Source organism: Pelodiscus sinensis, chromosome 3, assembly GCF_052426305.1.
Source record: "Pelodiscus sinensis isolate ZL-2025 chromosome 3, ASM5242630v1, whole genome shotgun sequence".
NCBI classification, from domain to species: Eukaryota; Metazoa; Chordata; order Testudines; family Trionychidae; genus Pelodiscus; species Pelodiscus sinensis.
Window position 1 is genome coordinate 136,300,476 of NC_143054.1, and position 23,937 is coordinate 136,324,412.

A 23,937-nucleotide genomic window follows, 5' to 3' on the forward strand; every position below is an offset into this window, starting at 1 on the left:
ACTATCAAGTGTAGGTTAGCATGAAACAATCTTGGTTTTGATACCTGTGATGGTGATAAGCACGTGGTCCAATGCAGCACAGTGTAAAAAGTGCAAATGTAAAGGCTGGAAAGGACCAGGTTGCTATGGCATAGCCAAACCATTCCACTATCTCACCAAAGAAATTAGCGCCAGATACGTATGTGAACAGTCCCCCTGCATTAAAAAAAAAAGTCACAAGTGCATATAAGAAGAGTGAAATCTAATTACTCACATTTTAAGACAAAAACAACCACCACCACCAACAACATTGCAGAGTATGTGAGACTGAAAGTCACACTTCTCACATTTACAAAAATTGATTTTCCTCCCACTGAACCCATGTAAATCTATAAATATTTCATTGAAGCCAACAGTGTTATAAGAAAGAAAAACTGGCATGAGTGAGAAGAAAGTAAGTCTACAAACTTCAAACCAATTTACAAGCATCAATTCTCACAGCTAGAAACAAGCCTGAATCTATTCCATAGATCAGACTTGATGGAATAAGGACTGCAGATGGTCAAACTAAATGAATTGCTTTTCTGGCCTTAAAAATATATGAATCTATTAAATTTGGGGAGCTCAAACTCTGGATCTATGTTTTGGAGCTAAAGTCCATTGCTACTCACCAAACCCATTTTATGGTAGTTCAAGCAAAATGCAGGACAATGTAGCACTTTAAAGACTAACAAGATGGTTTATTAGATGATGAGCTTTCGTGGGCCAGACCCACTTCCTCAGGTCAAATAGTGGAAGAAAGTAGTCACAACCATATATACCAAAGGATACAATTAAAAAATGAACAAATATGAAAAGGACAAATCACATTGCAGAACAGGAGGGGGATGCGGGGGGGGGGGGGAAGGAAGGAAGGTAAGTGTCTGTGAATTGATGATATTAGAGGTAGGGAGAGTGGGATGTTTGTGAGTAATGGTATTAGAGGTGATAATTGGGGAAACTATCTTGGTAATGGGTGAGATAGTTCAAGTGTTTGTTGAGTCCTTTTTGGAAAGTGTCGAATTTTAACATGAATGACAGTTCAGAGGATTCCCTTTCAAGTGCAGATGTAAAAGGTCTTTGTAGCAGAATACAGGTGGTTAAGTCATTGAGAGAGTGTCCTTTCTGGTTAAAATGGCAAGAAACTGTTTTTTCTTTGTGATCTTGTCTGATATCTGTTTTGTGGGCATTAATCCTTTGGCGAAGTGTCTGAGATGTTTGTCCAATGTACATAGCAGACGGACACTTTCGGCACATGATAGCATAGATTATATTTCTGGATGCGCAGGAATATGTGTTCTTGATCTTATAACTCACTTGGTTAGGTCCAATAATGGTATCAGCAGAGTAACTGAGGGTACATCTAGACTACAGGTTTCTTTCTGAAGAAGCTTTTTTCGGAAGAGATCTTCTGAAAAAACTTCTTCCGAAAGAGAGCATCCACATTGCAAAAATGCATTGAAAAAACGATCTGCTTTTTCAAAAGACAGCATCCAGACTGAATGGACACTCTCTCGCATATAAGCTGTGACTGCTATGGATGGAATGGCCACCAGGGCACCTGTGCTTTTTCCTCTTTCCCCTTCTTCTGAAATGACTCCCTCTTCCCCATCCACATACACCTTTTTGCGAAAGAGCTCTTTCGGAAAAAGGCTTCTTCCTTGTAGAATGAGGATTACCAATGCTGAAAAAAACCCCTCTGTTCTTTCGATTTTCTTGCAGAAGACTGCAATTGCAGTGTGGACGTTCCTCAAGTTTTGTCGGAAAAACAGCTGTTTTTCTGACAAAACTCTGTAGGCTGCGTCTAGACTGGCATGATTTTCCGGAAATGCTTTTAACGGAAAAGTTTTCCGTTAAAAGCATTTTTGGAAAAGAGCGTCTAGACTGGCGTGGATGCTTTTCCGCAAAAGCACTTTTTGCAGAAAAGCATCCGTGCCAATCTAGACGCGCTTTTCCACAAAAAAGCCCCGATCGCCATTTTCATGATCGGGGCTTTTTTGTGGAAAACAAATCTCAGCTGTCTACACTGGCCCTTTTGCGCAAAACTTTTGCGCAAAAGGACTTTTGCCTGAACAGGAGCAGCATAGTATTTCTGGAAGAAGCACTGATTTCTTACAGTAGGAAGTCAGTGCTTTTACGGAAATTCAAGCGGCCAGTGTAGACAGCTGGCAAGTTTTTCTAGAAAAGTGGCTGATTTTCCGGAAAAACTGGCCAATCTAGACAGCCTGTAGTGTAGACATACCCTGAGGCAGAAAGAGGCCAACAGAAGGAGTTAGAGTCAAGATCAGAATGAGAACTCAATAGCTCCTAGATCCTCATCCTGAGCGCAGACCACTTCTCTCTCAAGGATTAGACACTCCCAAATTACTTCTCCTCAAAGTGGGCAGAAGATGGAGCAGGAGAGGGGTTGATGAGCAGGCTTGGCAATGGCAAAACACAGATCCAGAACATTGGTCAGGGCAATTTTTACACAACAAGCCATAGATTTGCCTGGGAAACATGCCATAGACAGGACAACAGCATGACACAGAACTCTTCAGCTCTTTTGCCCTGTGATGGGGCATTTCTGCATACAAGTCAGGAAGGAGTTAAGCGCTCATCTGGGCACAATCGCCATCAACGCAGCACGTCTGTGGTGACTGATCACTGCTCAGGGCAGGGTGGAACCCTGAAAGAGCAGGACTGCAACCTAAAAGCTTCTCTGGGACCAAAGGCTGCGAACCAGGAATATAACCTGAGGGAATCTAGGTTACTGAGGGCCTCTCAGAAAGAAGCATCAGTACTTTTCTGCCTCCCTTTTTTCCTCTTTGTTTTCCTGAAGGTTTACGACTCTGCTTTTTTTGTGGGCCGCAGAATCACACTGATTTTTTCTTTGGACTACTTTAACTCCCTCTGCAAGGACAGGACGGCTCTGCCTATTGCTGGGCTCCCCATCCCCTCCAAACCCAAGCTGTGCAAAGTTCACATAGAAAGGGCTCAGAGATTAGGAGCAGCCTGCTGAATTCTCTCCCCATCATCTGCAAAATTCAGGCCCAAGATAGATGATTACTATGCCCCTGCAATTCATTCTTGCTGTAAGGCGGGGTGGGAGGTTGGGGCGGCGTGGCGATATCTGGGCCAAGTATCAAGGTGAAACTAATAGCTCCAAATAACTGTAAGAGCTTTGTGCTGTCCTCCCCCTCTCCCCCACTCCCACTCCCACTCCCACTCCCACTCCCACTATTTATCCAAATGTGCTACTCTTTTTTGGGAAGGAGGGGCACAAGGGGAATGTACCTTGTGGAATCTTGTAAGTAGTGTCTCCAGGTTTCCTGAGCTGGCGTAGCAGGAGGTCACTGTGAATATTGATTCCCATGCCGAACAAAAACAACAGAACACCTACCAAATGAAAATGAGATATTGATTCGTGTGATAGCTCCTGGAGTCTGTCTAATTGCAGAATCACAGAAATGTTGGGCTGCAAGGGAACTTGGGGGGTCATCAAATCCAGTCCTCAGTGGTGAGATTGGACTATGTGTCAGATCAGCTGTACTGCCTATCCAGTTATTCCCCATATTGTAGACATGCATGTAATTTTTCCTTCCAAAGGCTTTGTCTACACTACATGCTTTGCCAAAAAATTCAATGCACATGAAGCGTGGAGAGGCAAAAGGATCTTGACCAAAAAGGGGATTATGCACAAAAAGAAAATGTCCACACTGCTTGTTTTTGCGCAAAAACCCCTTGCGCAAAAATGGAACGAAAGAGAGTATGCAAATGAAGCGTGAGAAGATGCTAATCTGCACTTCATTTGCATTGCCTCTTTTGGCAAAGCGTGTAATGTAGCCGTAGCCTAAGTGAATTAATACTTTGCCTTATCCACCATCAACTGGGTCAGTAACCCTGTCAAAGAAGGAAATTAGGTCAGTTTGGCATGATTTGTTCTTTACAAAGCCATGCTGGCTACGCTTTATAACCCTATTACCCTTTAGGTGCTTGCAAACTGATTATTTAACAATTTGTTCCACTAGCTTTTCAGGTATTTGAGTTAAGCTGGCTGGTCTATAATTTCCTGGGTTTTCTTTGTTCCCTTTTTAAAGATAGGTATGCTTGTGTGGCTCATGTCCTCTGGAACCTCACTTTCCTCCCTGAGTCCTCAAAGATAACTTCGAACAGTCCTGAGATTGCTTCAGCTAGTTCCTTAAGTAACCAAAGCTATGTCTACACAGCAGCGTTAATTCGGAATAACTGACATTGGTTTAAAATAACAAAATGTGCATCTGCACACAAGTAGTTATTTCGACATAATGTCACAATAATGTCCAGATGGAGGACGTCTTACTCCAACTCCTCCATTGTACGAGGAGTAAGGGAAATCGGAGGAAGAGTGCTCTCTTTCAAAATAAGTGCTGTGTAGACATGCTCAAATTTGAAATAAGCTTTTTCAACTTAAGCTACGCAATTGGCGCAGCTCATGTTGCATAGCTTATTTTGAGTTTAGCCCTGTTGTGCAGACGTAGCATTAGAGTGTATTTCATCAGGCCCTACAGAGATGAGTAGCCCTAACAGATACTGATCACCAAGTTTAAGGAAATTTCTGGCACAGGTACCTTGATCACTATAAGTGGGACTGGAAAGGAATTCTCCCCTCTTTCCCCTCCTCCCCCCACCCCGCACCATGATGGGTTTTTTCCCACTTTCCTCTGCAGCATGAGGGTGTTGGTCACTTTCCTAGCTTATCTGAGTACACCATACTTCATCATTTCTTTGACATTGCGTGTGGCCTCAGGCTGTTGTGTGCCTTAATCCCTCCTATTCTCAGCATGTGTCACATAACACTTCAGACCCTTGTGTGTTGTTATTCTTAAGTTTAATTTTAGTTGTTGGGTTTAATGTGGAGGTGCTAGGTGAGGCTGGTGGCTTGTAGCATATGGGAGGTCACATTAGATGATCTGGGTGTCCATTTTGGCCTTAAACTATGACTTGAACACATCTAAGTCATAAATCTATCTAAATATTCTTTAATCTTTTCTTTCCCTATTTTGGCTTGTATTCCATTCCCCCTTGTATTGAGTATCTGGTCACAATGTAGCTTTTTAGTGGAGACTGAAGCAAAATAGGCATTAAACAGCCTAGTTTTTTGGATGACATCAGTGATCAGCTCTCGTTCCTCACTAAGCAAAGAATCTACATGTTCCTTCATCTTTCTCTTGTTCCTAGTAATTTAAAAAAACCTGTTGTTGGCTTTTTGCCCCTTACTAGGTATAAATCATTTTGTATCTTAGACTTCCTAAATTTGTCCCTACATGCTTGTGCTATTCTTTCCTACTTCTCCTTATCAATTTGACCATGTTTCCACTTTTTGTAAGATTCCTTTTTGATTTTCAGGTTAAAAAGCTCCTGATGGAACCATATTGGCCTCTAACTATCATTACATCACACTGGAATAGTTAGCAGTTGCGTATTTAATATTGTCTCCTTGAGAAACTGCTAGCTCTCTTTATCTCTTAACTACTCCAATATCCTAGGAAGCATTCATTAGGGGAAATTTATATTTCTGGGAAGCAGGTATAAATCCACTTTCTTCACCCTTTTATTTCTGGCCTGACCTGGAGAACTGGAGCCATGATGTCAATTAACAAGTTATACTTTTAATTGTTATCCTAATGAGAAAGCTACCAAATTACATGATTTCTGCCACTTGACTGCATAAATATACATCAGTGGTGAACAAACTGCTTGTATGGGTCAGAGGAGAATGTGCTAAAACACATAGGCTCTGTCTACACTACAAGGTTTTTGCGCAAAAACCAGCAGAGCATCTATACCTCAAGCACGTTTTTGTGCAAAAAAAAAAAAAAAAAAAAAAAATTGTAAATTGACAGGACAGAGGGCTTTTGCCGGTAGAGTTATTCCTTTCCCCATGAGGAATAACTTCTTTTTGTGCTACAGTTCTTGTGCAATAAGGTATGTGTGGACGCTCCGCAGGGGTTTCTTGTGCAAAAAGAGCCTATCCAAAAAAGCACAGGTGCTCTGATGGCCATTCTTTTAAAGGAAATCAGAGCTTCCTTGCGCAAGAGCATCCATGCAGTGTGGATGCTCTCTTAAGATGCGCTTTTGAGGTGTGGTCATGCTTTTGTGCAAGAAGTTTTTGCGGATCTCTTCTGCAAAAAGCTTCTTGCGCAAAAACCCTGCAGTGTAGACAAAGCCATAGACTGTACCCTAACCCTAAAATGTAGAAACGCATTGAAAGATTGTTAACCTTGGTGATTTGGAAGAACCCAAATCAAGGTGCTCAAAGCAGCCCTTCCTGGTTGCTGATTTTCAGGCATGCGTGTAAGAAAACAGAATTTGTCTCATAGATTTCCAACTGACTTTGCTTAATTTATTGTTATATGCAGTGTTGTTGTAGCTGTGTTGGTCCAAGATACTAGAGAGACAAGATGGATGAGGTAATATTTTTTATTGGATCAACTTCTGTTGGTGACAGAGACAAACTTTCAATCTTACATAGGACCAGAGGAAGAGTTCTGGGTAACCGCAAAAGCCTGTCTTTCTCACCAAGAGAAGCTGGTCCAAAGATACTCTCTCATCCACCTTATCTCTCTACTGTTAATTTAGTCAGTAGTAAACTTGTTGGCCTATCTCCTCTCACATAAAGGTAAATTGAGGCCATGTCTCTACTTGTGCTGGAGATTGATCCTCTGGCATTCGATTTAGAGGGTCTAGGTAAGACTCACTAAATTGAATGCTGAGGACAACTCTGGTCAGTGCTGGTACTCTTTGCAGTCACGAGGAATAAGGGAAGCCAACAGGCGTATTTGCTCTTGTTGGCCTCTGTAACACAGTGTGACTCACCACTGTGGGCGCTTCCTGCTGGATACTCTGGAAATTAGCTTTTTGGTGCTGGAGCAGCCCCTTCTGGCTGGTGTCTCACCCGCTATTACTTGTTCTTCTCTATTCTATGCCAACCTGTGGTGCCCTCCTACCTGGGTACTGCCCTACCGCAGTGTACCCACACTCTGGAGTCTTCCCTCTCTGGGAACCCCCAAGCTCCTATACTCACCTTGCCTCAGTGACCCACTGCCAGTCTTCATCTAGCCCCTGTTTCAGGGGCAACCTGCAGGCTGAAATGGCCACTCATAATTGGTAAGGGGATGTGGACCTAATGCCTGCCTACCCTGGCTGCCTCTCCGTAGCCTTAGTACTCTGAGGCCTTGCAGCCTAGGAGCCTGGGAGCTTCCCCAGCTCTGCCTGCCTTTCCCCAGCTCTGCTCTAAGTTAGGAAACCTCTCACTTCCCTGGCTGCCAGATTCCTCCTGTTTCACAGCAAGAGTAAGAGTGTGTCTATCCTGCCATCCCCTCCAGCAGCCTTTATTTATACTGCCCTCAGCTGGGCACCAACCTCAGCTAAAGGTACGCAGACTCCAGTTACATATTTTCCGTAGCTGGAGTTGCGTACCGTAGCCCACCTTTATGGGTCTAGTGTAGTCCTGGCCTCAGAATAAGCCTGTAGACTGAGTCAGTGGAGTTGGACCAGTGTGAATTCAGGGCAAGTGAAAGGAAAATCACTAATAACTTAAACCTTAAACTTTAAATTTTAAAAAACAATGAATAGTCTAGCAGCACCTTAGAGACTAACAAAAAATGTAGACGGTAAGGTGCTGCAAGCCTGCTAGTTGTTTTTTAAGTTTTTCCAGTTACAGACTAACACAGCTACCCCTCTGAAATGCTTACATTTTAGTCCTGCTGTTTTGATGCTCCTGTAATACACTGTCCTGAAGCATATAACCACATCTCCCTCTGGTGGTTGGGCCCTGCAATTAAATTACCTACTATTTCAGAGCTAGAGAAAATGATTTTAATTTATATTGTAGGTATCTGTGCTTTTGATGATGAGGGTAGGCCCACGGACAGGGCAGAAGTGGGGGAGGGCAAAGGGGGCAATTGTCCCAGGACCAGATTATTCTAAAGGACCTGGGGCACCTGGCTGCCACTATTGTGGCAGTGGTGGCGGCCTGAGCCCCGGCCCTTTGTGGGAATGCCGTGCAGCATGCTGCAAAGCCTCACATGGCACACTCCAGCCTATGCCATCCAGGTAGCACTTGGCTGGCTGCTCCAACCCCACACCTTCCAGAGATGTGGAGCTGCTCTCCTTCCCATTTCTAGGGTTGCCAGATACTTTCACAAAAAATACTGTGCATGGCGGGAAAAATATTGGATGGGGTGGGGGGGGGGGAAGAACCAAAGTTGGGAGAAAAAAAAAGAACCCCCACAAAAAAAAGATTCACCGTGCCTTTAAACTGCTATGCTCCCCCCACCAGATGTGGAAGGGGAGGCCTTCCATCCAAAAGCGGCCTTCTGCTTTTACATGCACAGTATTTTGTTGTTGTTTTTTAAGCAGACAGAGGCCGCAAATACCTGTCTGGGCCAATACCAGACACCTGGCAACCCTATTTCCAAAGGGCCAGATGATCCTTTCAGCTCCCCTGGGTTCAATTTTTGATGTTCACCGCAGTTACTGAATGTGTATGTGGTCCTGGTTCATTACACTCACAAAATCAGTAGGATTTTTCTGGTATGATAGGGCCCCCAAGGGCAGCTTTTTAAAAACAGTGTTGTTATAAGATACAAGAGGAACGTTTCACTGGGGGTGCCACTTTTATGCCACAACAGTAATTAAATACCATTCTCACATAAAAAAACTAGAGAATAACTTTCACTGGCCAAACATAAAATCCATCTAAAAATTGGAGAGGCTATTTATTACTGGTCAGCCGAGAAAGATACCTAGTTAATGCTGTACAAAAATGTATTCTAGGGCTGCTGTTAAATTTTTCTTGTGAACACTGCATTGAAAAGTGCTAACCATGTATGTTTATAAATCATAACGCAACTGTGCTCTTAAGCAATTCTGTGTCTGTTTATTATTTTAATGTTTTCAGTATTGTTGATACCATATTGGTCCCAGGATATGGGGGTATGTCTACACTACAAAGTTAGTTCGAACTAACAGATGTTAGTTCGAACTAACTTTCATAGGCGCTACACTAGCGCTCCGTTAGTTCGAATTTAATTCGAACTAACGGAGCGCTTAGTTCGAACTAGGTAATCCTCATTTTACGAGGATTAAGCCTAGTTCGAACTAGCTAGTTCGAATTAAGGGCTGTGTAGCCCCTTAATTTGAACTAGTGGGAGGCTAGCCCTCCCCTGCTTTCCCTGGTGGACACTCTGGCCAACACCAGGGAAACTCATATGCCCCCCTCCTGGCCCCGGACCTCTTAAAGGGGCACGGGCTGGCTACGATGCCCGTGCCAGGTGCAAGCCTGCCAGCACCCAGCCAGCAGACCCTGCACCTGGCACGGCACGAGCCAGCCACCTTCTGCCACCCAGCCCTCCGCCTCTTCCCGGGACCAGGCTGGCGGCTCCCGGGAGCTTGCCCAGGACCGCAAGAGGCGGGCACTCGCCTGGGCTAGTGTGGACATCGTGGACCTCGTCCACGATCTCCACACTAGGCACAGGAAAGTGGCTGTCTAGGACAGGAGAGCTGCCAGCCCGGCCACCCAGGAGCAGGTGTGTATGAAAATCAAGGGGGTCCACTGAGACCCCCGACCCTGAGCCCTGAGCTTACAATGGCCGTCCTGGGTCAGACCAAAGGTCCATCTAGCCCAGTAGCCTGTCTGCCGACAGTGGCCAACCCTAGGGACCCTGGAGGGGATGGACCGAAGACAGTGACCAAGCCATTTGTTTCGTGCCATCCCTCTCCAGCCTTCCACAAACCTTGGGCAGGGACACCACTCCTACCCCCTGGCTAATACCACTCCATGGACCCAACCTCCATGACTTGATCTCACTTCCCTTTAAACTCTGTTCTAGTTCTAGCCTTCACAGCCTCCTGCAGCAAGGAGTTCCACAGGTTGACTCTTTGCTTTGTGAAGAACAACTTTCTGTTACTAGTTTGAAGCCTGCTACCCATTCCTTTCCTTTGGTGTCCACTAGTCCTTCTTTATGGGAACTCATGAAGAACTTTTCTGTATGCACCCTCTCCACCCAACTCCTGCTTTTAGAGACCTCTATCCTGTTCCCCCTCCGTCTCCTCTTTTCTAAGTTGAAAAGTCCAAGTCTCTTTAGCCTCTCTTCATATGGGGCCTGTTCCCAACCCCTGATCATTTTAGTTGCCCTCCACTCTCCCAGCCTCTCTCTTCCCCTCTCCCACCTCCTTTTCCCAGTCTCCCCCAGTTTTGTTCAATAAAGACAGATTCCATTTTTGAACACAGTTGTCCTTTATTTTGTACATCAAGTAGAGGGGCTAGGGAAGGGTAAATGGAAGGAGGTGAGGGAGGAATGGGGTACGCGCCCCCGACGGGGAGGACTGGGCTGGCTCTGCGGGCATCTAGGGGTGGAAGTTCTCCTGCAGCCCCCCGATTGCCCCCTCTCCCCAGATGGCAGCCTGCAGCAAGTGCAGCCGGTCTGATGGTCGAGTGCTGTGATGTGCCCAGTGTGGGTACTCCGGGCAATCCAAGCCAGGACTGCTTTGCAAGCGGGACACCCCTGAGAACTGTCTGTCCGGGGTGGGGGTCGGGACCCTTTAAGCACAGCCCTCGGCTAGCCTGAGACAGCAGCTCCACGCTCTAAGTCCTCCTCTGATGCCCTGCCGGCACTGCTTCCGGCCATCCTTAAGCCTGGTTCAGGGTCTACTTAATGTGGACATGCTAGTTCGAATTAGCAAAACGCTAATTCAAACTAGTTTTTTAGTCTGGATCTGTTAGTTCGAATTAGCTTAGTTCGAATTAACTAATTCGAACTAAGTTAGTTCGAATTAACGTTGTAGTGTAGACGTACCCTAAGAGGGGAATGAGGTACTTTTATTGGACCAATATCTTCTGTTGGTAAGAGAGCCAAGCTTCTGAGCTACACAGAGCTCTTTTTCCAGTAGGTCAAAGTTGGCCCAGTAAAAGACGGTGATGAAATGCACCCCACGGTGATGAAATGCACCCCTGTATTCACATCATACATGCGATTGTAATAATCTTGGTACAAAATATGCCTTGTGAGGTATCTTTTGAAAACAAATACTTCTCTGATCAAAAATATCATGATGAAATAAGTGTAGTAAAATTATATGTCAAGTTATGAACATAAGTGAAAGCATGACTGAAGTGTGTCTACCAGACAGGTCTGGACAGGGGGGTAAACCCGTAAGGATAAGCTGGGACCTCTACCCAGGTGTCACAGTTGATGGGCCATCAGATATCAAGCAGTAATTCTTTGGCAAGGAAGTGGGGCAGAAACAAACAGATCTGCATCTGAAGCCATGTCCACACTACCACTTATTGCAGGGTAACTTATGTTGCTCAGGGCTGCAAATAAGCCACCCCGCGAGTGATGTAAATTACACCAACCTAAGCACCGATGTGGACAGTGCTACATCAGCTGCTGTAAGCTCTGAGTACAGCCATAGTCTTAATGAGCAACAGTGTGGAATCTCTTTCATTCCCAGACACTTTGGCTCCAATCTGAGGGACAAAACCAGCCCAAGTTCTCTCTCCCTCCTATCGATCTCTTTCTTTTTTCACACTGACAGAAAAAGAAACTGCCCTTGGATATTGGGAGCAGATACTGGCCTGTGATTTTGGTCAACAATGTAACTTTAAACAGGTGTTAAGAGACTTCAGCTTGACGCAAGTCTCGTTTGTCAAAGATTAGTACCAGAAGGTGTTTTATCTTTATTATTCTTATGACTGTTTCTGACTTTAATGCCTTATACTTGTACTCACTTAAAATCTACCTCCTGGCAGGAAAATACGTTTATTTTATTTTTAAAACTGATCTAGTGTTGTGAATTGTTTGCCCCTTAAAGAAGCAACTGACCTAATATATCTGGACTGCCCAGAAGGAGGCTGGAGAGTGCAGAACACATGGTTTTTGGGGGAAGTCCGTGAAAGTGGTAACCAAGGCTGCTAGAAACCAGAATGCAGGCAGGCGGCTAGGGTCAGAGCTGCTGGCCCAGGATTGTGGCTAGGGTTACCAGATGGGTTTCAAAAAAATATTGGACACACAAGATCTCGGGGGGCGGGGGGGGGGGGGAATGGCCAGGAGGGGAAGGGAGTGGGGCTGGCTGAGAGGGGGTCAGGGGGAGTGGGGCTGACTAGGGGAAATCGAAGCAAGGGGGAGACCGCCAGTGGGAAGCAGGGCTGGCCAGGAGGGAGTTGGGAGGAGCAAGGCTGGCGGGGAAGATCGGGGAAGGAGCTGGTCGTCGGGAAGCAGGGCTGGATGGGAGGAGGTCAGGAGGAGCGTGGCCGACCGAGGGAGATCGGGGGGAGGGGGAGACCAGCTGGTAGGGACTGGGGCTGGCCGAGAGGGGGTCGGGGGGAGGAACTAGCTGGCAGGAAGCAGGGCTGGCCGGGAGGGGTCGGGGCTGGCCGGGGGGGGAGGGGAGGTGTACCGGCTGGAGAGGAGTGGGGCTGACCCAGGCTCACGCAGATCCCATGGTGCGGTCCTTCCTGCGCACGGTCCTGGTGGGGCACACGGGCAAATCCAACCCCAGGCATTCCATCCTGCCCCGACCCCGCCTCCACCCCTCTCCTCTCTACTGTGTAGCTGCGTACTGCCTGGCTGATAGACACGCTCATGCACCGTGAGCGTGTGTACCAGCCAGGCAGTACGTAATTACTTACTGATACTCACGATAATAATAAAACTTACTTAATTAGAAAATACTGGACATTTATATGTCCGGAATTTTCTCAATTTGTTTCCTGGACAGAAAGCTCAAATACCGGACTATCCGGTTCAAAACCGGACACCTGGCGACCTTAGTTGTGGCTATATATGGACATTCAGGCTGTGACCTATATGTTGTCTTGTTGTTTGTGAGGAGTCCAGGAGCCCAGCAGCAAACCATTGTGAGGCATCCCAGATTTCAGGACAGATGTGACATAGCCCCTCAGTAGTATGGATTGTTCAGTAGTATGGATTGTACCGCTGAATGTCATCACCACATTGTGTCTTTACTATTTTAATGTTAACTTTACAGTTGCTGTAATTGTGACATATTAAACAACTCTGTTCATGAATACTGAGGGAAGCAAAAAATATACTGGAAGGAAAATCAGTATAACATAAAAAGGGAAGGCCAAATTCAATCCTGATGCAACTCTACTGATTAGCAGATTTACGCTAGAGATGATTTTAGTGCTCAATATTCTTAACTTTGTGTAAGTCAACATTGTGTAATATGATAACTTTTTTGGTATTTTGGGACCAGCTCCCCCCTCACATCTGAATAAGACCAATGAAGTTTTACTAAGGTAAAGAGCAGAACAATACCCAGGAAATATGAGAGGTGATGCAATGAAGCTTATCAGCTTTTCCATATCCATTAGCTGCTTTTATATCAGCGCATTTATTACATTTTAAAGCATTTATTATTAATGCAGTAGGATGTGACCACTTCATTAGAGTAAATGTGCATTTAGCTTTTCTTAAAAATGGAGTTTGATAACATTATAAATTGATCATTGTAGCTTTGGAAAATTCCAGTCACTTTTATTATTAAAGATTTATATTTTGGTGTGAGTCCCATCATGCTAGAGGCTGTACAAACAGAGGTTTGTATAGCACAAGCTCCCTCTCCTAAAGAGCTTACATGATAAGAATTCTAGATACACCCAAAGATAGGTAGAATTGCTAAGGGTTACAGTCAACATAGTCACTACTTGTATCCATGTCAATTTATATAACAAGTTTAGCAATTACATAAATAGATAATACTTCCTATCCCCATATACCTTACTGGCCTTGCCAGTGGTAAATATCTTACAGGCATTGTGGCAGAAGTGGGTGTGATCAGTTCTACTAATTAACAGAAATGGGTCAAAGCCAGAATCCCTATGCTAGTTCTATCCTTCCATCCCCCCCCCTACTTGTATGTCACAGACTCCTTTTGTGTGGGGGAGGAATACGGTGGTGGGAACGGGGATGAAGGAGAGAGGTCTCATTCAAGGATCCTGATATGAACTAGTCACTGTTATTTCCGTTCCACTGAAGAACCAAACCCTCAGAGAATAGTATCTGTCTCCACTTCAGATAGGGTCAGACCTATCATAAGAGCACCTGATATTTCCTTAAAAGAAGGAAGTAGCTTGAACTTTCACTTCTTAATCATCCCTTTGTCTATGTCCCTAAGCATCCCTGACCAACCATTGCTATGTGCCACTACTGGTATTCTGCAGCAGAGGTCCATTTTGTGCATGCATCAGAAGCAGGCATTAGTATAGTCTTTAAAAATACTTGAGAAAATATTCACTAATGTTTGTCCTGAATTAAACAGTGACCTGATTCAGGTTGCAATGTAAATTGGGGGCATTTTGCATCTCACTCAGCACAATGAGTCCACAAGGAGTAACACAGTGTTAATTCACTACAAATGTTCAGTTTAGTTTAGAACGTTGTCCCATGCACTGCAGGCTGCTACAGAATCCAACAGTGCGTGTGAGAGGTAGTAAATACTGGAGTAAGACTTAAGAGACTTCTGTTTTCCTCCTCATGTAACCATGCTATTTACCTGTCACCTGAGTCATGTGGAGCCTCAAGAAGTCAGCTCATCTAATTTGAATAATTAGGACTCTCCATGATCTAAATGCAAAGCGTGGTCAACGACAGGCCCTGATCTGGTCTTGCCTGGCTTCTTGGATTATGACAGAGGGGAAGGTCAATGTGTCCTTTATTCCATCTTCTTTCCCTACACTAGCATCTTCCGGGAACTGCCAATGGAATGGATAGAAACATCCCTTTTCATTTGGTCTGCTGGGCCCTGATTGGCTGCTGTCTGCTTCAGCCCTTCTAGGTGATAGTGTCCAAAGTCTCACTGGTCCCACCAGTAGATGCCCCCAGGAAACCTTTCTAGGCAACTGCAGAGATCCAAAACTTGCTGTTCCCCTAGGCTGTGTCTAGACTACAGGGTTTTGTCGACAAAAGTGGACTTTCGTCGACAAAACTATACCTGCGTCCACACTGCCTTTGAGTTATGTCGACATAATGTCGACAAAACTCGGCAGTTTGGTCGACGTATGTAAACCTCATTCTACGAGGAATAACGCCTTTTATCGACAGAGTTCTGTCAATAGAAGGCATTATTGCAGCTACACTGTCCTTTGCGTCCACACTGTTATGTCGACAAAGTGGCTTGCTTTATCAACAGAACTGGATGTAGTCTAGACGCTCTATGTCGACATAAGTTTTGTCGACAGATTCTGTTGACAAAACTTATGTTGATGTAAGCGTGTAGTCTAGACATACCCCTAGTGTGGGAAGCATTGGAGGCAACAGGATCTCCATCAGGGGGCAGCTAATGCCTGATACACCCGGTGACAACACTATAGTAGTTGAGGTTCAAAAGTGGACAGGAACAACAGGAAGGCAGAATGAATTTATCCGAAGTCTTTGTGCAGGGAATGGAACTATGGACTCAATTGGCAATGACAAGTAATACCCAGACGGCTGTTGCAATTCAGGGAATTGTTTAACAGGTTGCTTGAAGCCATAAACAAAGTTTTCCACTATGGGCAAACATTTAAGGTGGAAAAGGACATTGCTGATGAATTATTTCTTTGCTGCAGTCTTCAACAGTGAAAATATTTAGGGAGTTCCTACCCTAGAGTTGCTCTTTTTTTGTGTAATATGAAATGTTATTAGAGAGTTAGATAACAGAACAGGAAGTAGCACACTAAAAATTTTAAAAGCATTAAGACACCAAGGCCATCTAGTATACGCCCACGAGTTCTGAAAGTGGTCAGATATGAAATGCCTGTATTTTAAAAGGACTGTAGTGATCAGGGGAATTATAGACCAGTAGCCTGACATTTGCACCAGGCAAACCAATTGACTGATATTTAAAAACAGAACAGCAGATCATGATATAATAGGATCTAACTAACATGAGTTCTACAAAGGAAAATCATGACTCACTAAATTCTTAGTATTCTTTAAATGCAACACTGAATATCAGGTAAAATAAAGTGATCTGTAATGGTAATTAATGTATTTAGGCTTCCAAAGGGTTTTGACAAGCTCCCGCAGAAGAGACTAAAAAAGCCAAGTCATGGGATAAGAGGCATTATTTGCATCTACTATATATTAGGGATGTAAGCAATTAGTTGACTAGTCAACTACCCAGTAAGCAAATGATTATCGAGTAGTTGAGTAGGAACGTGACTAGTCGCTTCCCCTGCCCTTGCTGCCTCTATCAGAGAGAAGCAACAAGAGGGGGGAACAGGAGCCAGTGCTGGTGGGAATCAACTTAAAAGTCAGTTCCCCCCCAGCACCATCTCCATAGGGTACAGGGGAAGCAGAGGGCAGTGGGGAAACAGTGCAAGCAGGGACTGAAACAGTCTTGCTTGCACAGTCCCGACTGCTGCACCTCCCCCTTTGGAATGTACAAGAGCCACCTGCAGCCCTTGCACATTTCCAAGGAAGAGGCACAGAGGAGAACCCACGCCAGCAGGGACTGCTTTGCTCTCCACTGGTGTGGATTCCTGCTGTCTCTCTCCCTTAAACGTACAAGAGCCACCTGCTGTGTCTGTCCCTTTGAAATGTACAGGAGCTGCAGGCGGCTCTTTACATTTCAAAGGGAGAGGCGCAGCAGGATAGCAAGTGGGAAATTCCACTGGCTACTCAATTAGCTGATAAATATATAGTAGGGATGTTAAATTTCGAGTTGAGAGTTTGTCCATCTATCTTTCTATTTATTACATTTAGACCAGCAGACAGGTTTTGGGCTGATTTCCATCACCACTGTCTGACTCACAGGCACAGTGAAGTTTATAAGCATTCTGAACTGGGTTCTAAAGTGCTCAGAGAATAGATACTGAAAATCATATGTCTGGAATTACCTGATATAAATCTGAAGTCAGTGAACCAATCGTTTGGATACTGAGCGCAGTAAATCATGTAGTACCCTTGAAGGAAACCATTATAGGAACAGAATAGGATGGCCAGGAAAAGTATCTGCAGTGGGAAAAGTCTGCTTCTTGTGAAGAATGAGTAAATAAATGTCCTACGGTAAAATAAAATTTTTAAAAAATAGTTAAACCAGTGAATACCACATATCAACACATACATAAGTAGATTATTGGCATAATGCTGGGTTAAAAAATAATGTAACATTTGCAGTTTACATTCGCTGACGCTACTCCCAATGTAATTTTTGTTTAACTCTTAATTGTTTTCTTTTAGGAAGCTTATAACAGGCTTACAAATCCTAATCATGCTAGTGATAATACAATGATCATTAAAACAGCAAGCTTTTGTTTAAACATTATACAGTGATATAATCAATGGATCTTTTCTTTTTAACAGGGTGTTACCATGTTACAGTATGAGTATTTGCAGGGCTCAACAATCTATTGAATCTACTCGCTCATGGTGAGTAGATTTCAGCCCGGCGCCCCGTTTACCAGCAATGCGCGCATGCGTAATGCAGCTCTTGCGCATGCGCAGTGCGGGGCTGGCGAGCGGCTTTCACCGCGGTTCGTCAAGCCCTGAGTATATATACTCACAACATGTCTAGTAACCGTTTCTGTATTGTTGAGGAACAAACTTTACCAAATGTGCTCTATGATAAAAAATAAGTTAGACTACATTAGCATAAATAATGCAAATAGCTACCAAATGAGAACAAGTGGCATTAGAGAAAAGTATACTTTTCATTAAAATGGAATATTGTCTGAGCACAAGATATGGAGCTCGGAGCTCCTTGTTTAGACTCATTGTGACCTTGGGAAAGTCAGTTGACCTCTCTATTTTGGTTTCCCTCTTTATAAAATGGACACTGCACTTTCAATCAGCCCTCTTTGAGGTGTTGTGAAGATGGACTGGTGTTTATAATGCACTATATGAATGTTAAGAATTGTTGACTTTTGATTCCCATGTCCCACTCAGAGATCAATGTCGGTGTCCACCCCCTCCCAAGCAGCAGCAGAATTCCTGGGCCTTGCAAATTGAAACCAGATGGTTGAACAGCACACAGGGAGTTTCAACAGTCTAATCAGAAATGATGCCAGAGGTCAAACTCACAGAGCTCTTTCTACTCAGAACCTTGTAAAACTAAAAAAAAACCCTACCATAAACATGTCTTCCAAGACCAAAAACTTACTAAAATAGTATGAAAAATTACATGGGAGACTGCAACAGCAGCACCTTAGATGCCTGCTATAGCAGTATTATCTTTTCCATTGGAACCAATCATCTTATATGTCCTCATTATTACGTATCTGGATGGCACCTTCTGAGGCAGAAATGGGCAGTACTTTTTGACCAGAGGCCACTTCAGAAAGTGGCCCTGGGCTGTCCCAGAAGGGGTGGGGCCTCAGGCGGAAAAGGGGGGGGGGGCAGGTCACTTCCACACTTCCCACCCACACCCCCTGATTGGGGAAGCGCATGAACTCTTTGCCCCCCATCTCCTCCTGAGAGAACCGCCAGCTGTTGTGAAGAGCTGGCAGTTCCCTCTAGACTCCTGCTCCTCTGGTGGGTGGGAGGAGACTTCACATGCTCCCCCTCTGCCCTCAGGTCAACCCCTGCCCTACAAGGAGTGTGCAGCACTTAGCAGGATGGGGGCAGGGTGGAAGGAGACTGTATTTCCCCCAACCCGCAGGCCGATTGGTTTGAGGGTGGGGGGAGCATGAAGTCTGTGGAAGACAGCAGGGGCAAGGGAGACAGCTCTGTGGGAGGCAGCAGGGGCTGGGGAGGCGGCTCTGCGGGAGGCAGCATGCGTGGGAAGCCGGCATAAAAGCCAGCTCCCCACAGGAACTGGATCCTGCCTCCCCCCGCTTGCTGCCTCTCATAGCAAGGGTTGCCTCTCGCAGCAAGGGTATGTGTTTTTATATGTGCGTGTGCTTGCGTGTAGTCATTAGGATTTACCAATACACCTAAGCTTATCGGTTAATCATTTAAACGACCATATGCTAACGTCCCTAGACCGAGCCCCACTTCTCGGGAATGAAGCCAAAGACTAAAGGCTTCAGCCCTGGGTGGTAGGGCTCAGGCTTCAGCTCCCGTATCCAGTCCCACCTAGGAGGATGGGATTTGGGCTCAGGCTTTGGTTCCCCTTCAAGGTAGTGTAATGTTTTTTGCTGTTAGAAGGAGGTCATGGTGCGGTGAAATTTGAGACCTGCTAACCAATTCCCTCTAAGTCACCCCCCACACACACTTGTTACAATTTTATGAGCTATAATTAAGGTGACTGTCAAGGGGTGCCCTGGTCACGTCCTCCAGTCCCCCTTCTCTGCCTCTGTTTCCTCCCTTCCCCTCGACCCACCCCTCCGGATCGTGAGAATGTTCCTTTCCTTGGTTTCCCAGGGGTTACTCAGAGCGGAAGGTGAGGGGGGCCTGGGCCCTCCCTCTCTCCAGACCCCAGCCCAGGGCCCTAAGGTGGGGGAGAATATCTGCTCTCCCCTCACCTGGCTGACTGGGCTACGTGCTGCAAGTCATAAGCCCGTGGGCCTCCTATTTGCGCCCGCCCTGGACTGCTTCCTCACCTCCACTCACCCGGGTGTTCGCTTCTTTCCTGAGGTCCGGAACTGCTTCATCCATTGCTCTGCCTGGCCTTCCCTGTACAAGTGCCCCTGCCACCTTTATGCTGCTGAGGATACCGCCTCTTTCTCCCCAGGGCTTGGCTGCGCCCTCCCCTAAGACGCCTGCACTGGTGTCTGCCAAGCCGGCTTCTCCCCCGTCCCTGCTCGCCCCGCCTCCAACGTCTTTCCCAGCACCGCCACCCGCGTTTGTTGGGGCCTCCCCGGGGCGTGAGCGAGGGCGCCAGTCAAGCTGCTGACCATGCGGCGCACTCCCGCCGCCGCCACGGTCTCTCCCGAGGTGGAGGAAGCCTTCCCTGGTGCGTCAGTTGGAGCACCGGCCAAGCTGCCAGCCAGGCGGTGCACTCCAGCTGCCACCGCTGTTTCCCCTAAGGCGGGGAAAGCTGATCCGCCCCTCTCTGCCCCCCGGGGAGGGGGGCTGGGTTACTGCGGGGTTGTGCCACCGCGTCACAGTGACCATAAGTCACATTTTGGCTGGGACGCTCCCCTTTTTAAGTCCTGTCTCAGCCATCCTGACTTTCAAAGCAAAAGCTGGCATTTGTCCCATTTGCTCTTGCCAATGGATCAAGTTGGCAAAAAACAAAAATGGGACAAATGCAGGGGGCCCTTTACCAAAAAGTGGCATGTGGAAGAAATGGAGGGAGAAGCAGCGCTGCCAACCCCGAGCATGGGGGCAGTCAGGGCTCAGCAGCCAGTGATGCCAGCTCCTCAAGGGGGAGGGGGACAGGGCTTGGGTCATGTAGCCAGACAGACCAACACCCCATCTTATCCATCTTATTTGCCTTCCTGAAGCATACAGGACAGAGAAGGAGCAATAATATCAGCATAGTCTATGCTGGCTCATCTGATCCTGAGGAGCTGAAAACATAGATATGAGGAGAGAGCGATTAAGGCAGTAAGCTGGCCTTGAGGCTGCGAGAACTGCCACCGGCTGGCACCCATGTTGATTCGAACACACACACAGTCCCTGGGAGAGGAATTTCCCACTGAGAAAAGAATCCCCAGTAATTCCAATTTAGTTCTCTCTCTTACAAGTGTAAATTAAGTTCACAACTCCCTTGTAAGAACTGGTCTCACAAAAGACAGACCAGCCCCATTTGGCACGACAGACAAGAAAGAGAAATACGTGACCCCATGAGTATATAAGATAGGTCCAGCACACACTCACTTTGAGTGTCATTCTATCCTCTACCTGCTGGTCGGGTTAGGTGTTTGACCTCCCGAGGTTCTATGGGGACGCCCACCTCGTATTTTCGTCTTTCCTAGGAATTGAGGGAACGGCCCTGGCCTGACATGCTGGAGTCGAGAGGCACAGAAGGGGGTAAAAATTGTACCTGGATGTGGTCTTCTGTCTTAAGTGTACACATAGAAAGAGTAAGCTGTTACTTGGTACCATTATTTCTATTTTTCTATCTTTATCTTCTTTGTAACCATTTTTAAGATCTATATTTTGCTAGTAGTTAAGAAATAGAGCAATAGCCATTGCAACCATATGATTTATAAGCTTCTCTAATAAACCTGTAACTGTTTAAGTTTTAACCTGACTCCTTCAGTTGCTGTAACAGAACCAAGCACAATTTAAAAGAACTTCAGCCGGTCTTAAGGGACAGATATAGGGAGCCCTGACCGTCGGCTGACAGGTCAGAAGCTCAGGACAGCCCCGAGTGGAAACAGGGGCTCAGGTAAGCAGATAGAAGATTGCATGCAGCTAGCCCCACTTTTCCTTTGGGAAATACAGTCATTCTAGTTATAACACACTTTTTTATTTGCTTTTATGGAATTTACCAGAACTCATTAGTATTTTTAAGATCCTGTCTTCACTGCATCATTGTAATGAAAATGACCTCCACAGGGTTTCCCCAAATGTTTAAGCCATGTAATTTTTTAATAAAATAGAAGTAACAAGAGTTCCAGTATTATTGAATTTATACAAAAGGGAAAAGCTAATACTGTTAAAGGATCCAATCCTTCCATAGCTAAAGGTGAAGCTAGCCAGAAAAACCAATTTTCAGCTACCGCAGCTTCACTAGAAATAAATCAATCCAGTCGGAATTACTGGAATGCTGGTGCCACATCACATGTGGCATTTGAGACAGGGAAACAGACAAGTCAATAGAAAATGTCATGATCACTTTTCAAAAAACAATACTAACAGTGGTTTGGTTTGTCATGTCTACAAAATAGGCTCTTGTAAGAGCTTTAAACTTTACTTCGTGAGGGTCCATGTAAGAATCAGAGAGGATTTAAAAAGTTAGCATAAATATACAACATTTAAGACATAACCACTTTTTAAAAACCACATATATAAATAGACATTTTGTAAACGATTGCCAACTTTCACAAGCTATAAATCAGTGCCTGACTTTCACAATAAGCCAAAAATCAAACTAATCCTGGTTCAAAATAAGGCCAAAACAAACCAACCTCTAAAAGAACCACAACGCTCTATGTGACTACATCTTCCTGGTGTGCAGTCTGGGTTCTGGGCCTATGTGGGTCTGCTCTGCATCCCTGAACTCTCCCCCCCCCTTGGTCTCCTTGCCCCTGCTTTCCAGAAATTGCTTTTAAAAAACAGAAGAAAACACAATACCCTCCCCCCCACACACACAGAAAAATTAGGTTTGGCAGCCTGTACAGTGCCTTTATATGAAGGGACCCAGAAGTACTACCACAATGTGACACATTCCTAACTATTCTTTTGTATCTTTTAGGTATATTCAATGCAAATTTCAGTTTGATACATTACATGCATCAGTTTGCAGCAAGTTTTGTACAGAGCATGTTAGGACATGCATATTTTCCAAAGTATGCAAGGCTTAGATGCAGATGGTCATGACTGAGTAGGTAAGGAGGACACTAAATGACTGGCAAAGAACACCACCAAGATGGATCTCACAGGAAAGAAGTGGGAGAAGGAAAAAACCATGGGTACAAGAGATCCAGTATGGGGAGTGGTAGGAGGAAACCATATGATGAGGTAGGAGGCTGTGGGGATGAAATTAGGTTCATATTTGTCCATCATTTCCAAGCTCTGCTGGGGCCTGACTTAGCTTGCATGAGCTTCAGCGTCTAGTCACTGAACACTGCTTTCCAAGTTAGAATGCACCTTCTGGAATAATGTCACCTAGATCTGAGCAATGAGCAGAGCAGTGTGAAGGGGCACTACCCTCCAGGGAGAATCAGGAGATCTTCAATGTGTGAAAGGGATGTGTTGAGGCCTACCCAGAATATGTCAAATGAGCACCAGTTTAATTGTAAGTGTAAAGGAAAGGCAGCATTCTCAGATACAAGAGATAAAAATAAAAACAAAATTTGATTGGTTGACCAACAATAACCCCGCTTTTAGAGAAGTAAGTAACTCAGACAGCAGTATGCAACAAAGTGCTGATTACCCCAAATGGAGCAGATGAAAGTTTTTTGCAAAGGCAGAATGAGACAACAAAAATCTAACGCTTTTCCCTTTAAGCAATTGTCAGGCGAGTGGAGGAGTACCAAAATACCGAAAAGGGGTATATAAGATTGGCTGAAACAGACCAAGAACGGACGGGTTGCGAATCCAAAAAGCCAGGTCTCATCAACCAGAGCTCCCTCCCCGGTGCTGAATCTCGCTGCCGCACATAAGCTCCGAAAGGGGAACAAATAAGCTCCGAAAGGGGAACGAACACCAGTCGTAATTTGCAACGAAAAATCCAAAGAAAGGAAAAACGTAAAGAAAAGAATATCTCCCGAATCTAAGCAATGCTTCTATCTTTCTTAACGTGAGTATTACATAATTGTTAACTCCATAAATTGTTTAAAGGTAAATCAGGAGAGTATATCTGTAGGAGAAGTTATTATTTCTTGTTTTTTTTTACTGTACTGTTTTTCTACTTTCTTTGTATATTATATTGTCTTAAAAGAATAAAAAATAGTGAATTGATTTAAATGGAAAATTAATTATAAAGTAAATAGAAAAAATAAATAATCTTTGTTTGACCCTAAAAAGAAGTATTCCTCTGTCTGTAGTTTCAAATCCTTTAAAGAACCAAACCCAGTTACCGAAACAATGGAGGCACAATGCTTCTCAAGGATTCCCTGCTTGCACTTGTGTGCTCACTAGAATATGTGCACGCTTCGAAAACCTAACCCTAGGTGCTTCTCCAAGGTCACAAAGAAGAGTCATTTACAGAGCCACAAATAGTATCTTGGACTCATCTCTATCAATCCAATGGCTTAACCATATGAATATCCTTTCTACCTTCACCCCTCTGGCCAGCAATACTTCTTGGAAAACAAAAACTATTTAATATTTCTGGGTTGTTTTTTTTTGACAAAGCATAGGAGGGCAAATCTCATAATAATACAATCTTCAT

General features: G+C 45.0%; 1 protein-coding gene across 1 annotated transcript in view; it reads right to left on the reverse strand.

Annotated features, from left to right (window-relative positions):
* Positions 1 to 23,937, reverse strand: part of SRD5A2 (steroid 5 alpha-reductase 2) — a 55,604-nt gene that overhangs the window by 2,546 nt on the left and 29,121 nt on the right. The window contains exons 2-4 of the mRNA XM_075924919.2: positions 16,889 to 17,052; positions 3,295 to 3,396; positions 45 to 195 (exon numbers count right to left, since the gene is read on the reverse strand). Of these exons, the coding sequence (XP_075781034.1) occupies positions 45 to 195; positions 3,295 to 3,396; positions 16,889 to 17,052 (417 nt within the window). The remainder of the gene's footprint in view (positions 1 to 44; positions 196 to 3,294; positions 3,397 to 16,888; positions 17,053 to 23,937) is intronic.